Source organism: Erythrolamprus reginae, chromosome 5 (assembly GCF_031021105.1).
Source record: "Erythrolamprus reginae isolate rEryReg1 chromosome 5, rEryReg1.hap1, whole genome shotgun sequence".
Lineage (NCBI taxonomy): Eukaryota > Metazoa > Chordata > Lepidosauria > Squamata > Dipsadidae > Erythrolamprus > Erythrolamprus reginae.
The window spans coordinates 111,771,292-111,785,018 of NC_091954.1; the positions used below are offsets into that span (position 1 = coordinate 111,771,292).

At 45.8% G+C, this 13,727-nt stretch overlaps 1 protein-coding gene across 1 annotated transcript in view; it reads right to left on the bottom strand.

The window, feature by feature from the left end:
* LOC139168224 (major facilitator superfamily domain-containing protein 8-like) overlaps positions 1 to 13,727 on the bottom strand; it is a 47,013-nt gene that overhangs the window by 21,393 nt on the left and 11,893 nt on the right. Inside the window, exons 2-5 of the mRNA XM_070753738.1 lie at positions 6,943 to 7,128; positions 3,904 to 3,966; positions 1,693 to 1,812; positions 354 to 433 (exon numbers count right to left, since the gene is read on the bottom strand). Coding sequence (XP_070609839.1) covers positions 354 to 433; positions 1,693 to 1,812; positions 3,904 to 3,966; positions 6,943 to 7,128 — 449 coding nt within the window. The remainder of the gene's footprint in view (positions 1 to 353; positions 434 to 1,692; positions 1,813 to 3,903; positions 3,967 to 6,942; positions 7,129 to 13,727) is intronic.

The following is a 13,727-nucleotide window of genomic DNA, read 5'->3' on the forward strand; positions in this document are numbered from 1 at the left end:
AAGAAAAGGCAAATGAGTTAAACCCTAACTTTGTCATGTTTGCAGTACTTCTATTTAAATAATTGGGTGGCGTTAGTGTGATTACGTTTAAGAAAACTTTCTGGCATTAATATACTGCCATAATGTACATTTCTCCAATTCTTTGTTATTTCTATGGGTCAGCACACATGCACATAAATACACAGCAAACAATGCACATCATCTGTTTGCTGTTTGGCAAATCCCTCGGAGCCAGAGACCTTTTTTTCCTTATTTTACTCCCCTAAAACTAAGGTGCGTCTTATATTCCGAAAAATATGGTACCTTGAATAAATAAACAATGCTCCCAGAAAGAACAAATTCCTGTGACTTACCCCAGGGGATGTAAACTTATTGACCACGAAGGGCCCCAGGTGGAAATTGCAGAGGCGCAGGAAAAGATTACAAGCTGGGCCTGGAAGCAAATGGGACAGAACAAGGGTGTGAATAAGGCCCTGCAGGTTACCTGCCAGGACAACAGCATCTTCTGCAGGGATCTTCCTTCAACCTCCACACCACCCAGAGTTGCTATACAGAAATTTAATCAATCAATCGATCAATTGATCAATCTTCCTTTCCCTATAGAATGGCAGCTACAAGAAAATGACTCAATAGAATAGGATAGGATAGGATAGGATAGGATATTAGGATAGGATAGGATAAGATAGAATATTAGGATAGGATAGGATAAAAGAGGAGAGGAGAGGATAGAATACAATAGAATATTAGGATAGGATAGGAAAGGATAGAATATTAGGACAGGAGAGGAGAGGAGAGGAGAGAATAAAATAGAATATTAGGATAGGAAAGGATAGGATATTAGGATAGGATAGGATAGGATATTAGGATGGGATGGGATGGAATAAAATAGAATAGACTAAGGAATAGAATAGAATGGAATAAGGAATAGAATAGAATAGAATAAGGAATAGAATAGAATAAGGAATAGAATAGAACAGAATAGAATAAGGATTAGAATAGAATAGAATCAGGAATAGAATAGAATAGAATAGAATGGAATGGAATGGAATGGAAGTTTCATCTCCCATCACTATACAGTAGAGAAAAGCCTCGCCTTCAATCTAAAAACGGTCAAGAAATTCTCGGGCAGCACTGACTATGTCAATGTTGTGCACTTCAGTAATTTTAGGCACCCATCACAGCAGCATTCATGCCCTTAGCATTCAGGTCTCGTGCGCCTAGGTGTGTGGCTCTGGTAAGTCTCGTGTGCCCAGGTGCAGGGCTCCGGTAGATCTCATGCATCGAGGTGCGTGGCTCCGGTAGATCTCATGCGCCCAGGTGCATGGCTCCGGTAGATCTCATGCGCCCAGGTGCGCGGCTCCGGTAGATCTCATGCATCGAGGTGTGTGGCTCTGGTAAGTCTCGTGCACCCAGGTGCATGGCTCCGGTAGATCTCATGTGCCCAGGTGCACGGCTCCAGTAGGTCTTGTACGCCCAAGCGCGTGGCTCCAGTAAGTCTGGAACCATGCACACATGCAACCGGCAAGATGCTGGCAATTTTTGCCCAAATCTCAGTTGCGCCAGGACATTCACGCTAGATTTCGGTTGCTGCGCTCAGAGCGCACCGTGCACGGTGGCCACTGTCGGCCCATCACTGCCGAAAGAGAAAGCAAGTTCTTGTCGGGGAGGGTTTGCCAAAACTAGAGTCCTTACCAATAAGCAGCCCAACCTGGCGGCATGCCATGACGGCCGCAAAGACCTTGGACCTCTCCTGCGAAGTGGTCGAACGGGTGAGGTAGCCGAAGATGGAGGCGCCTGCTCCAGTTCCCGCACCTGTAGTGGGGGAGGCGGAAAAGCCCGTTGAAAACAGGAAAGAAATGGCAAACTGAGCACCTCTTCCCTCCTCCACCCACCCTAAGCACCTTATCCACTTTCGCCCCCCCTGTTGTCTGAAACCTTGACACTGAAGACTGACAATCAGGTGTGTCAGATTGTACATCTTTTTCTATCCTGCTCTACGGAGTGCAGAGTTGTTCTCTGGCAGAAAGCCACTTGAAGAGACAAGGAGCATTTGAAATATGGATTTATAGGTGGCTCATGTGTACCGTATTTGTCGGAGTATAAGATGCACCTTAGTTTTGGGGGAGGAAAATAGGGAAAAGAATCTGCTTACTGTTGTGGTTAGCTCTGGCCCAGCTCCTGCCCCAAGGACTATGGATGTGGGAGAGACATCCACATGCTGCAGGCCTGTTTTGCCCCCGGTGGAATCTGATGATGAAGGCTCCACTGACCAAGAAGACATGAGTGACAGGGAGGAGGAGAGTGGGGCAGACAGCTCAGAAGGAGGTCAATTATCTAGCTCCTCCTTGGATTCAGAACAAGAGTTAACGATACAGCCACGCATGCGGAGAGCGATGCATAGGAAACAACAACTGAGAGATTATTATCAAAGAAAATGAGGCCACCTGTGGTTGGGTGGGGCTGTGGTCGTTAGTGAGGCTGCTATAAATAGCAGCCTGTGGGTTTGGCCATTGTGGAGGATTATCTGATCGTTCTGTTTCATGACTGCTTTACTGCCTTTGACTTTTTGTGTGCTGATTTTCCCCCGCTTTGAAACTAAACCAGAGCAAAGTGTGTTTCACTTTGTGAAAGAAGAAGGACTGTGAATTGCCTCACAGCTGCAAGCTAAGTATCACAGAACTGATAAGGGACTTGTACAAATTACCAGTTTGTTTGGAGACGAGGGCTCTTTGCTATACCAAAAGAGGGCTTGGTTTAAGTGAATTTTCATTATAAAGAACATTGTTTTGAATTTTCAAACGTGTGTGTGTCTGAAATTTGTACCTGTGAATTTTTGGGAGGATTGTACCAGAGAGCCCGACAGAACACTTACCAGGTATTCATCTGGCTAGCGTCCTTAGCCAGGACATTATTTTATCCCCTGGTTAGGGCTTTAAAAAAAAATATTCGGAGAAAGTAACAATGAAAGAGCTTGCAAGCCAGTAAGAACTGGGAACATCATTAGACTAGATGGACCATGAGGTCTTTTCCTGCCGTCAATCTTCTATGTTTCAATTAGCACCTGGAAATAAACATTTGGAGCAAGGAGAGCAATGGAAAAAAACCCTGGAAAGACTTGGGGCTTGGAAAACAGCGTGCTGGAGCTGAGCTCGGATAATGGCTCGTGTGGCAGCATATATGGCTCCGCGTACCACCCGTAGCATGCGTGGCATAGGTTCGCCATCGCTGCCACAGCTTATTGCCACCTGCCTGCAGCCTGAATCAGCTGATGTTTGCTGCAAAGAGGCAAATTGCTGAGAGGTAGAAGCCAAAGAGTGGAGGCGGCTGGGTGGGGCTACATTCGGTGTATTATTATTATTATTATTATTATTATTATTATTATTATTATTTATTAGATTTGTATGCCGCCCCTCTCTGGAGACTCGGAGCGGCTCACAACACAAAACCCGGTACAAATAAAATACAATAAGGTAAGGTAAGGTAAGGTATGGTAAGGTAAGGTAAGGTAAAGTAAGATAAGATAAGATAAGATAAAGATAAGATAAAGATAAGATAAAATAAGATTAATATAAGATAAGATAAAGATAAGATAAAGATAAGATAAAGATAAGATAAAGATAAGATAAAGATAAGATAAAGATAAGATAAAGATAAGATAAAGATTAGATGATAAGATAAGATAAAGATAAGATAAAATAAGATAAAGATAAGATAAAGATTAGATGATAAGATAAAGATAAGAGAAGATAAGGATAAAGATAAAGATAAGATAAAGCTAAGATAAAATAAGATTAATATAAGATAAGATAAGATAAGATAATTTGGACCTCAAAGCTCAATTAGTTGAGTTGGGTTGGGTTGAGTTGAGTTAGACTCCGGAAGGTGATCCTCCCCTGTCCTTACCTGCTACTAGTCGGCTGCTGAGAAGCATCCATTTGGAGCCACCAACGAAGTACATGAAGTTTCCTAAAGACAAAGACAACGGTAAGAAAGACGGAAAGAAGTATGGCTTGGTGGAGCTCAGCCCTACGTCACAAGATTGAGAACCCAGCTGGAGTGAGGCTGCCCTGTGGAACAGCTCTCTCACTATTTTCAGGGGAACAAGTGAAGTATGGGTAGATGTCTCTCCTAAACCTGGACGGAGTGACGTACTCAGGGGAGGGCAGCAGGCAGGACGGGGTGGAGAGCAGTTCCACATGCAGAAATGAAGCTCCAGATGACTATCCCCCCCTCCCATCCTCCTCCTCTTCCTCGGAAAACGGCAGGGAGACCAGCACCGGCAGGAGTTGCAGGGGGCCCATTCCCACCCCCATCTTTTCTCAACTGCTGATCGGCAACCGTTCGCCTTCCTGGGGGCAACCCAAGAAGAAGAGCGCGGGAAATGCGAAGCAAATTGTCACTGCAGTAAGCGACACTGGTGAGGTTGTAAGTCGAGGACTTCACAGTTCACTTGAACGATGATGATCATTCAAGCCACTCCCACCTGGTCACATAGCCGGCAAGCCAGTCCTACCCAGTCACATGACCATCAAGCCACACCCACAAAATAAGCCACGCCCACAGTGTGGCAGTAAAAAATTTTGGCTGCCCATTACTGGACGTACTCACTATTGGAATAAAATTTCCGTTGGAACAATGGACCAGTGGAACAATCTCCGGCCCTCGTCACTTCCCATATTGATTATTACCAGATCGTGCAGAATGCAGCTGCAATCATGGGCTTTCCCAAATATGCCCATGTTACACCAACACTCTGCAGTCTGCATTGGTTGCCGATCAGTTTCCGGTCACAATTCAAAGTGTTGGTTATGACCTATAAAGCCCTTCATGGAACTGGACCAGGTTATCTCAGGGACCGCCTTCTGCCGCACGAATCCCAGCGACCAGTTAGGTCCCACAGAGTGGGCCTTCTCCGGGTCCTGTCAACTAAACAATGCCGCTTGGCGGGACCCAGGGGAAGAGCCTTCTCTGTGGCGGCCCCGGTCCTCTGGAACCAACTCCCCTCAGAGATTAGAATTGCCCCCACCCTCCTTGCCTTTCGTAAGCTACTTAAAACCCACCTCTGCCGCCAGGCATGGGGGAATTGAGATACTCTTTCCCCCTAGGCCCTTACAATTTTATGCATGGTATGTCTGTATGTATGTTTGGTTTTTATAACAATGGGTTTTTACTTGTTTTTAGTATTGGATTATTATTGTATGCTGTCTTGTTATTGTGTTAGCCGCCCCGAGTCTTCGGAGAGGGGCGGCATACAAATCCAATAAATAAATAAATAAATAAATAAATTACAATGCTCTCTACATGGGGCTACCCTTGAAGGGTGTTCAGAGACTATAAATTGTCCAGAATTCAGCCACACGTGCCGTCCTGGGTGTACCTTCATATACCCATATAACACCTATGCTCCACGAGCTGTACTGGTATCCTATTATTCTCCAGGCACAATTCAAGGTGTTGGTTATTACCTATAAAGCCCTATATGGTTCAGGACCAGATTATTTACGGGACCGTCTCTTGCCATATATCTCCCAGAGACCTAAAACAGCACACAGAGTTGGTCTCCTCCAGGTCCCGTCAACCAAGCAATGCAGGCTGGCGGGACTGCGGGGAGGGCCTTCTCTGTTGCCGCCCCGGCTCTTTGGAATCAACTCCCCCCAGATGTCCGTACTGTTCCCACCCTATTGGCCTTCCGTAAGGCCACGCAGACCTGGTAAACAAATGCCAAATCCATTCTGGACCTGTGATTAACCGTGTGGCAAACCACAACAATACTCAGATCCTGCTGCCTTTGTTTTGCTATCTCTTTCCTTCAATAAAAGGCTCCTTTTGAAATGCCAATTGTTTCAAGAGTTCTACTTTCTTGAACGGAGAGGAGAGGCAGGCCTTTACAAATTATTATTATTATTATTTATTAGATTTGTATGCCACCCCTCTCCGTAGACTCGGGGCGGCTCACAACAATAACAAGAACAATGTAAGAACAAATCTAATAATTTAAAAAACACTAAAACCCCCATTATTAAAAGCAAACACACACACAAACATACCATGTATAAACTGTATAGGCCCGGGGGAGATGTCTCAGTTCCCCCATGCCTGACGGCAGAGATGGGTCTTAAGAACTTTACGAAAGGCAAGGAGGGTGGGGGCAGTTCTAATATCCGGGGGGAGCTGGTTCCAGAGGGTCGGGGCTGCCACAGAGAAGGCTCTTCTCCTGGGTCCCGCCAAACGACAATGTTTAGTCGACAGGACCCGGAGAAGGCCAGCTCTGTGGGACCTAACCGGTCACTGGGATTCCTGCAGCAGAAGGCGGTCCCGGAGGTATTCTGGTCTGATGCCATGAAGGGCTTTATAGGTCATAACAAACACTTTGAATTGTGACCAGAAATTGATCGGCAACCAATGCAGACTGCAGAGTGTTGGTGTAACATGGGCATATTTGGGAAAGCCCATGATAGCTCTCGCAGCTGCAATCTGCACGATCTGAAGTTTCCGAACACTTTTCAAAGGTAGCCCCATGTAGAGAGCATTACAGTAGTCGAACCTCGAGGTGATGAGGGCATGAGTGACTGTGAGCAGTGAGTCCCGATCCAGATAGGGCTGCAACTGGTGCACCAGGCGAACCTGGGCAAACGCCCCCCTCGCCACAGCTGAAAGATGTTTCTCTAATGTGAGCTGTGGATCGAGGACGACGCCCAAGTTGCGGACCCTCTCTGAGGGGGTCAGTAATTCCCCCCCCCCCAGGGTTATGGACGGACAGATGGAATTGTCCCTGGGAGGCAGGACCCACAGCCACTCCGTCTTATCCAGGTTGAGTTTCAATCTGTTGACACCCATCCAGACCCCAACAAAGGGACCTTGGAGATCTGAAGGGACAGAAGATGGCAAATTTATCTTGTGAGGGCGACCTGTGCCAACCTTCCCCCGGTAGGGTCCACTCACCTGCTATCTGAAACAAGTTGGCAAACATGATGCTCCCCTTGGTGCGACGGGTGCGGTCGGACCAGTATCCAAAGAAGGGACCTGTGATTAATCCAGCAAAGCTAAAGGCAGAGAGAGCCAGGCCCAAGTAGTACGGTTCGGCATTAAGCTTTTGCAGATAGGCCCAAATGGTTGGCAGGATCACCGCTGGGTGGTGGAGAAGGGGAGGAAGGAAAGAGAGAGAGAAATAAGAAACACATCAAGAACAAAAAGGTGCATCAGAAGGTGCTCTCCTATAGCCAAAATTACAGCAGCACTTCGACACTTTGCCGCAATTCTGACCAAAATTTCTGTTGCAAAGCGAAACAATTAAGCGGGGTTTGCCTCGTTTTATGACCTTTCTTATTTATTTATTTATTTTATTTATTTATTGGATTTGTATGCCGCCCCTCTCCGTAGACTCGGGGCGGCTAAGAACAATAATAAAAACAGCATGTAAATCCAATACTACAACAACTAAAAAACCCTTATTTTAAAACCAATCACACCTACAAGCAAACATACCATGCATAAATTGTAAAGGCCTAGGGGGAAAGAATATCTCAGTTCCCCCACGCCTGACGGCAGAGGTGGGTTTTAAGGAGCTTACGAAAGGCGAGGAGGGTGGGGGCAATTCTAATCTCCGGGGGGAGTTGGTCCCAGAGGGCCGGGGCCGCCACAGAGAAGGCTCTTCCCCTGGGCCCCAGTCTTGCCGCAGTCGTTAGGTGAATCACTGCAGTTATTAAATTAGTAACACCATTGGTAAGTGAATCTGCTTCCCCGTTGACTTTGCTGGTCAGAAGGTCACAAAAGGGGAATCATGTGACAAACCCCCCCCCCAAAGTACCATATTATTCAGAGTACAGTGGGACCTCTACTTACAAACTTAATTCGTTCCGTGACCGGGTTCTTAAGTAGAAAAGTTTGTAAAAAGAAGCAATTTTTCCCATAGGAATCAATGTAATATCAAATAATGCCTGCGATTGGGGAAACCACAGGGAGGGTGGAGGCCCTGTTTCCTCCTAGGAGATTCCTAGAGAGGCCCCACAGAGGCTTCTCCCCGGCTTTTCCATCCCTGTTTCCTCCCAGGATATTCCTAGAGAGGCCCCATGGAGGCTTCTCCCCGGCTTTTCCAGCCCTGTTTCCTCCCAGGAGATTCTTAGAGAGGCCCCACAGAGGCTTCTCCCTGCTTTGTTGATAAGTGGAAAATGGTTCGTGAGAAGAGACAAAAAAAACCTTGAACACCCAGTTCGTATCTAGAAAAGTTCATAAGTAGAGGCTTTCGTAGGTAGAGGCACCAGTGTATAAGATGTAACTTAGTTTTGGGGAAGGAACATGGGAAAAATCTGCCTACTAGGTATTCATCTGGCTAGTGTCCTTAGTCTTGGTCAGCTTCAGCACATTATTTTATCCACTGGTTAGGGTTGGGGGGGGGAAATCTTCTTTGGAGGGGGTAACAATGAAAACAAGCCTGCAAAGACTTAGGGCTGGAAAAAAAACTTATTTGGAAAGAGTAGCAATGGAAAAATCCCGCAAGCAGAGAAAAATGTTGGCACCTTGTTAGGGCTGAAAAACCTTTTTTGGAGGGAGTAGCAATGAAAACAAGCCTGCAAGCTTGGAATATCGCTAGCACCTCATTAGGGCTGGGGGGGAAAGCTTTGAAAAGCTACATTCGGAGTATAAGATGTGTTGTACATGCTACTGATCAGTGGGAGGATGATGAAGATATTGAGGACTCGGATTCAGATAGTGTTTATGAATTAGTGAGGGGGTGGGGTTTACAGGTAGTAGAACAGGTGGGAGGCCAGCCACAGGATGGGGCTATGAGTTCAGGATCTAGCGAGGGAGAATCAGACGCTCGCTGGGTTAACCCTAAATTCAGAAGGGTCCAAAAACGTAGAGAACAGAGGTCTGGAAGAAGATATTAAGGAGAGGAATGGGTTAAATACTGTAGTGATGTATTTGGCACGTCAGGGGGTCAGTGGAGAAGAAGGGTGGAGTTTCAACGTTGCCGAAGGGAAAATGGATGTGCTTTTTGCCATGTTAAAGTAAGCAAAAGGATTCTGTGTTGTTAATCGTCAGTTCTGTTGTTTTTTAAAGTCATGCTGTTAGGAAAATAAATCTTGTTAAGTGGAGCAGGAGAAGGAATGTGAGGAATGCAGCTAAGAGAGATAAGGACCTAATGCTTGTATGGAATGTGTTTGAATTACAGGAGAGCAGAGAAATAAATGGAGTTTCTTTATTCATGAAATGATGCATTTAATAAGAGTTATTTGTAATTGCTAATTTTCTACCAGAAACCAGAACAAGATGCACCCACATTTTCATCATCTCTTAGGGGAAAGAAAAGTGCGTCTTATACTCCGAAGAATACGGTACGTGCCAGTTTTCAAGAGTCCAAATTTTGATCACGTAACCATGGAAATGCTGCAAAGGTCATTAAGGGTGGAAAGTAATAGCAATAGCATTTAGACTTATATACCACTTCACAGGGCTTTAAGGCACTCTCTAAGTGGTTTACAGACAATAAGCATATTGCCCCCAACAATCTGGGTCCTCATTTTACCGACCTTGGAAGGATGGAAGTCAACCTTGAGCCTGGTGAGATTCGATCTGCCAAACTGCTGGCAGCCGATGATCAGCAGAAATAGTTTACAGTACTGCACTCTAACCACTGTGCCACCGAGGCAATCATAGGACCTCCATCCTCTTGAAAGAAGGCTAACAGCAGATTCCCACCTGTTGTGATTGGCTCTGGCCCAGCTCCTGCCCCAGGGAATGGGGAGGTGGATACAGGGGAAAATTCAACATGTCACAGGCCTGTGTTATTGCCGACAGAATCAGATCAGAGTTTAGTTTCCTCGGATGAAGAAGAAAGTGGGAGTGACTCGGCAGAGGAGGGCTTGGCACACAGCCAAGGCAGTCAATCTTCCTTATCTTCTATACCTTCAGATGATGACATGTTGGACCCACGCAAGCGCAGAATTATGAGTAGAAGAGACCAAGTAACAACATATTACAGGAAATAAGGGAGGCCACCTGTGTTTGGGTGGGGCTCCAGTAATTAGGGCTGCTGCTATAAATAGCAGCAGCTGGGTTTGGCCACTGTGGAAGAATATCTGTTGCAGTTTCGTCAGGAATCTTGTGTGCTGGATTTTGTTGCTTTTTCACGCCTTTGAAACCAAAGCAGAGCAGCGTGTGTGTGTGTGTCTCCCTTCGATGGAAGAAGAAGGGCTGTGAAGTTTCTTCACAGCTGCTGGCTAAGTACTTAATGACTGCTTAAGGGACATTGTACAGACTATCTGGTTGTTTTGGGAAGAGTGCTCTTTGCAATACAAAAAGAGTGTTTAGTTTATTTTGACTTTTGTGATAGAGAACATTGTTTTGAATTTTCAAACATGTGTGTGTGTCTGAAATTTGCATCCTTGAATTTTTGGGAGGCTCCTATCAGAGAGCCCGGCAGAACACCACCAAGGATAGGTTTCTAGTCTTCTGCCCAAATCTGTTTCCTTTCTCATTTTTGAAATCTCTGGTTTTCTTTCCTGGCTGGATGACAAGTTCAACTTTGCTAAATCCGAGTTTAAGGATTGCAAAACCTTTGATCCCAGCAGCGCAGCTGCTGTGGTTAGCCGCAATTTCTCAACAGGCTCTGAACCAGGCTGGGTGTCTCCTTTGAAGTTGGGTTGGCTGGGATGACACAAAAGGCTAAGCCCAAAACCAAGAACAACAAACCCACATTACAGTTTAATGCCAACGTCTTAATCGGCGTCTTATCTTGCTTGTTTTCCCTTACCAAACCACCCCCACCTCCGAACCCTCATTTCTATTGCCAGTAATGTGGTCGTGTGAAACCACAACTAATGAGAGGGGTACCCCAGAAATAAAACTGAGGATGTATACATACATCTGCGTGGGAAGTATTTTTTTTATTTTGGTATGTGCTTATATTTAAGGGCAGTACAAGATGGGCTCCCCACAAAGGCCACCCTATAGATTAGGATGGACCGAGATACAGTAGTACCTCTACCTAAGAACGCCTCTACTTACGAATTTTTCTAGATAAGAACCGGATGTCAAGATTTTTTTGCCTCTTCTCAAGAACCATTTTCCACTTACAAACCCGAGCCTCCGAAACTGTAAACGGAAAAGGCAGGGAGAAGCCTCCGTGGGGCCTCTCTAGGAATCTCCTCGGAGGAAACAGGGCCAGAAAAGGTGGGGAGAAGCCTCCGTGGGGCCTCTCTAGGAATCTCCTGCGAGGAAACAGGGCCAGAAAAGGTGGGGAGAAGCCTCCGTGGGGCCTCTCTAGGAATCTCCTGAGAGGAAACAGGACCGGAAAAGGCCGGGAGTAATCTCCGTGGGGCCTCTCTAGGAATCTCCTGGGAAGAAACAGGGCCAGAAAAGGCAGGGAGAAGCCTCTGTTGTGCCTCTCAAGGAATCTCCTGGGAGGAAACAGGGCCTCCACCCTCCCTGTGGTTTCCCCAATCTCATGCATTATTTGCTTTTACATTGATTCCTATGGGGAAAATTCTCCAGGTCCCGTTGACCAAACAATGTCGTTTGGCGGGCCCCAGGGGAAGAGCCTTCTCTGTGGCAGCCCCGGCCCTCTGGAATCAACTCCCCCCAGAGATTAGAACGTCCCCCACCCTCCTTGTCTTTTGCAAATTACTGAAGACCCACCTTTGTCACCAGGCATGGGGGAGTTAGGATATTCCTTCCCCTAGGCCATTACAAGTTATGTATGGTATGTTTGTGTGTATGTTTGGTTTTTATAATAAGGGTTTTTAGTTGTTTTATTAAATTGGATTGTTACATGTTGTTTTTTATCATTGTTATTAGCCGCCCCGAGTCTGCGGAGAGGGGTGGCATACAAATCCAATAAATAATAAATAATAATAATAAAATTGCTTCTTCTTACAAACTTTTCTGCTTAAGGACCTGGTCACCGAACAAATTAAGTTCATAAGTAGAGGTGCCACTATACACTGTATAGGTTACTTGCAATCATTCACTTACCATATTTCACAGAGCATAAAAACGCACCTTTTTCCTCCCTAAAAGAGACTGAAAATTTTGGGGTGTCGTATACTCCGAATGTAGCTTTTTCTAAGCTTTTTTTTTTCCAGCCCTAAAGACCTGCTAAAGATCTTCCCATCTTGCAGGAAATTTTATTCCTACACCCTCCAAAATAGGTTTTTTTCCAGCCCTAAGTCTCTTACTTACTTACTTACTTACTTACTTACTTACTTACTTACTTACTTACTTACTTACTTACTTACTTACTTATTTATTAGATTTGTATGCAGGTTTGTTTTCATTCCTGCTCCCTTCAAAGATTTTTTTCAGCCCTAACCAGGGGATAAAATAATGTGCTGAAGCTAACCAGACTAAGGATGCCAGACAGATAAATACCTGGCAGGTAGATTTTTTCCTCCCCCAAAACTAAGGTGCGTTTATACTCCGAAAAATACAGTAATTATTGTTTATACTTAAAAGTCACAGCGGCACTGAAAAAAATTGGCATGATTAGTTTTCCACACTTACAACCAGTATTGGGTTCCTACCAGAATGGGAGAGAGGGGTCCTCTGCTCTGAGCTGGCCATACTGAGTTATCCTAGACCCGTGATGGAGAATCTATGACACGCATGCCACAGACGGCACACAGAGCTATATCAGAGGGCACGCAAGAGGGTTGCCCTATATCAGCTTCATTTTCAGCCTTGGGGAAGGCCGTTTCGCCCTTCAGGGAAGCCCCAGAATGAAAAAAAACACCCAACGGGCAAACAGGAAGTGCGGACTCTGCACTCTGGAGGGTTGCCGCTTGCTTTCGGCATGCAAGGGAAAAAAAGTTAGCCCTCACTGGTCTAGCTGGTCCATCAACTTTTCTACAACACACATCATACCCACACTTAGTACCCATTTGTCCTATCACCACCATTAAGCCCAATATAAACATAAGTCACTATATTTCTAACAATAAATGCAGGGGGGAAAAGATATTCATTAAACATATACAGTGATACCTCGTCTTACAAACCCGTCGTCATACAAACTTTTCGAGATACAAACCCGGGGTTTAAGATTTTTTTGCCTCTTCTTCCAAACTATTTTCACCTTACAAACCCAAGCCACCACCACTGGGATGCCCCGCCTCCGGACTTCTGTTGCCAGCGAAGCACCCATTTTTGCACTGCTGGGATCCCCCTGAGGCTCCCCTCCATGGGAAACACCACCTCCGGACTTCCGTGTTTTTGCGATGCTGCAGGGGAATCCCAGCAGCACAAAAACTGGCGCTTTGCTGACAATGGAAGTCCAGAGGTGGGGTTTCAAGGACTTCGGTGTTTTTGCGATGCTGCAATTTTGGTGAGGCTCCCCTCGCTGGGAAACCCCACCTCCGGACTTCTGTTGCCAGCGAAGCACCCATTTTTGAGCTGTTGGGATTCCTCTGCTGCGATTCCCCTGCAACATCACAAAAACACGGAAGTTGGGAGGTGGGGTTTCCCATGGAGCGGAGCTTCAGGGGAATCCCAGCAGTGCAAAAACGGGCGCTTCAGCTGGCAAAAGGGGTGAATTTTGGGCTTGCACGCATTAATCGCTTTTCCATTGATTCCTATGGGAAACATTTTTTCATCTTACAAACTTTTCACCTTACAAACCTCGTCCTGGAACCAATTAAGTTCGTAAGACGAGGTATCACTGTACCCACCAGTCTAGAGAGACTTAGCTTATCTACCACCTTCCCCATGAGGGCAGCTAACTTTTCTAAGAC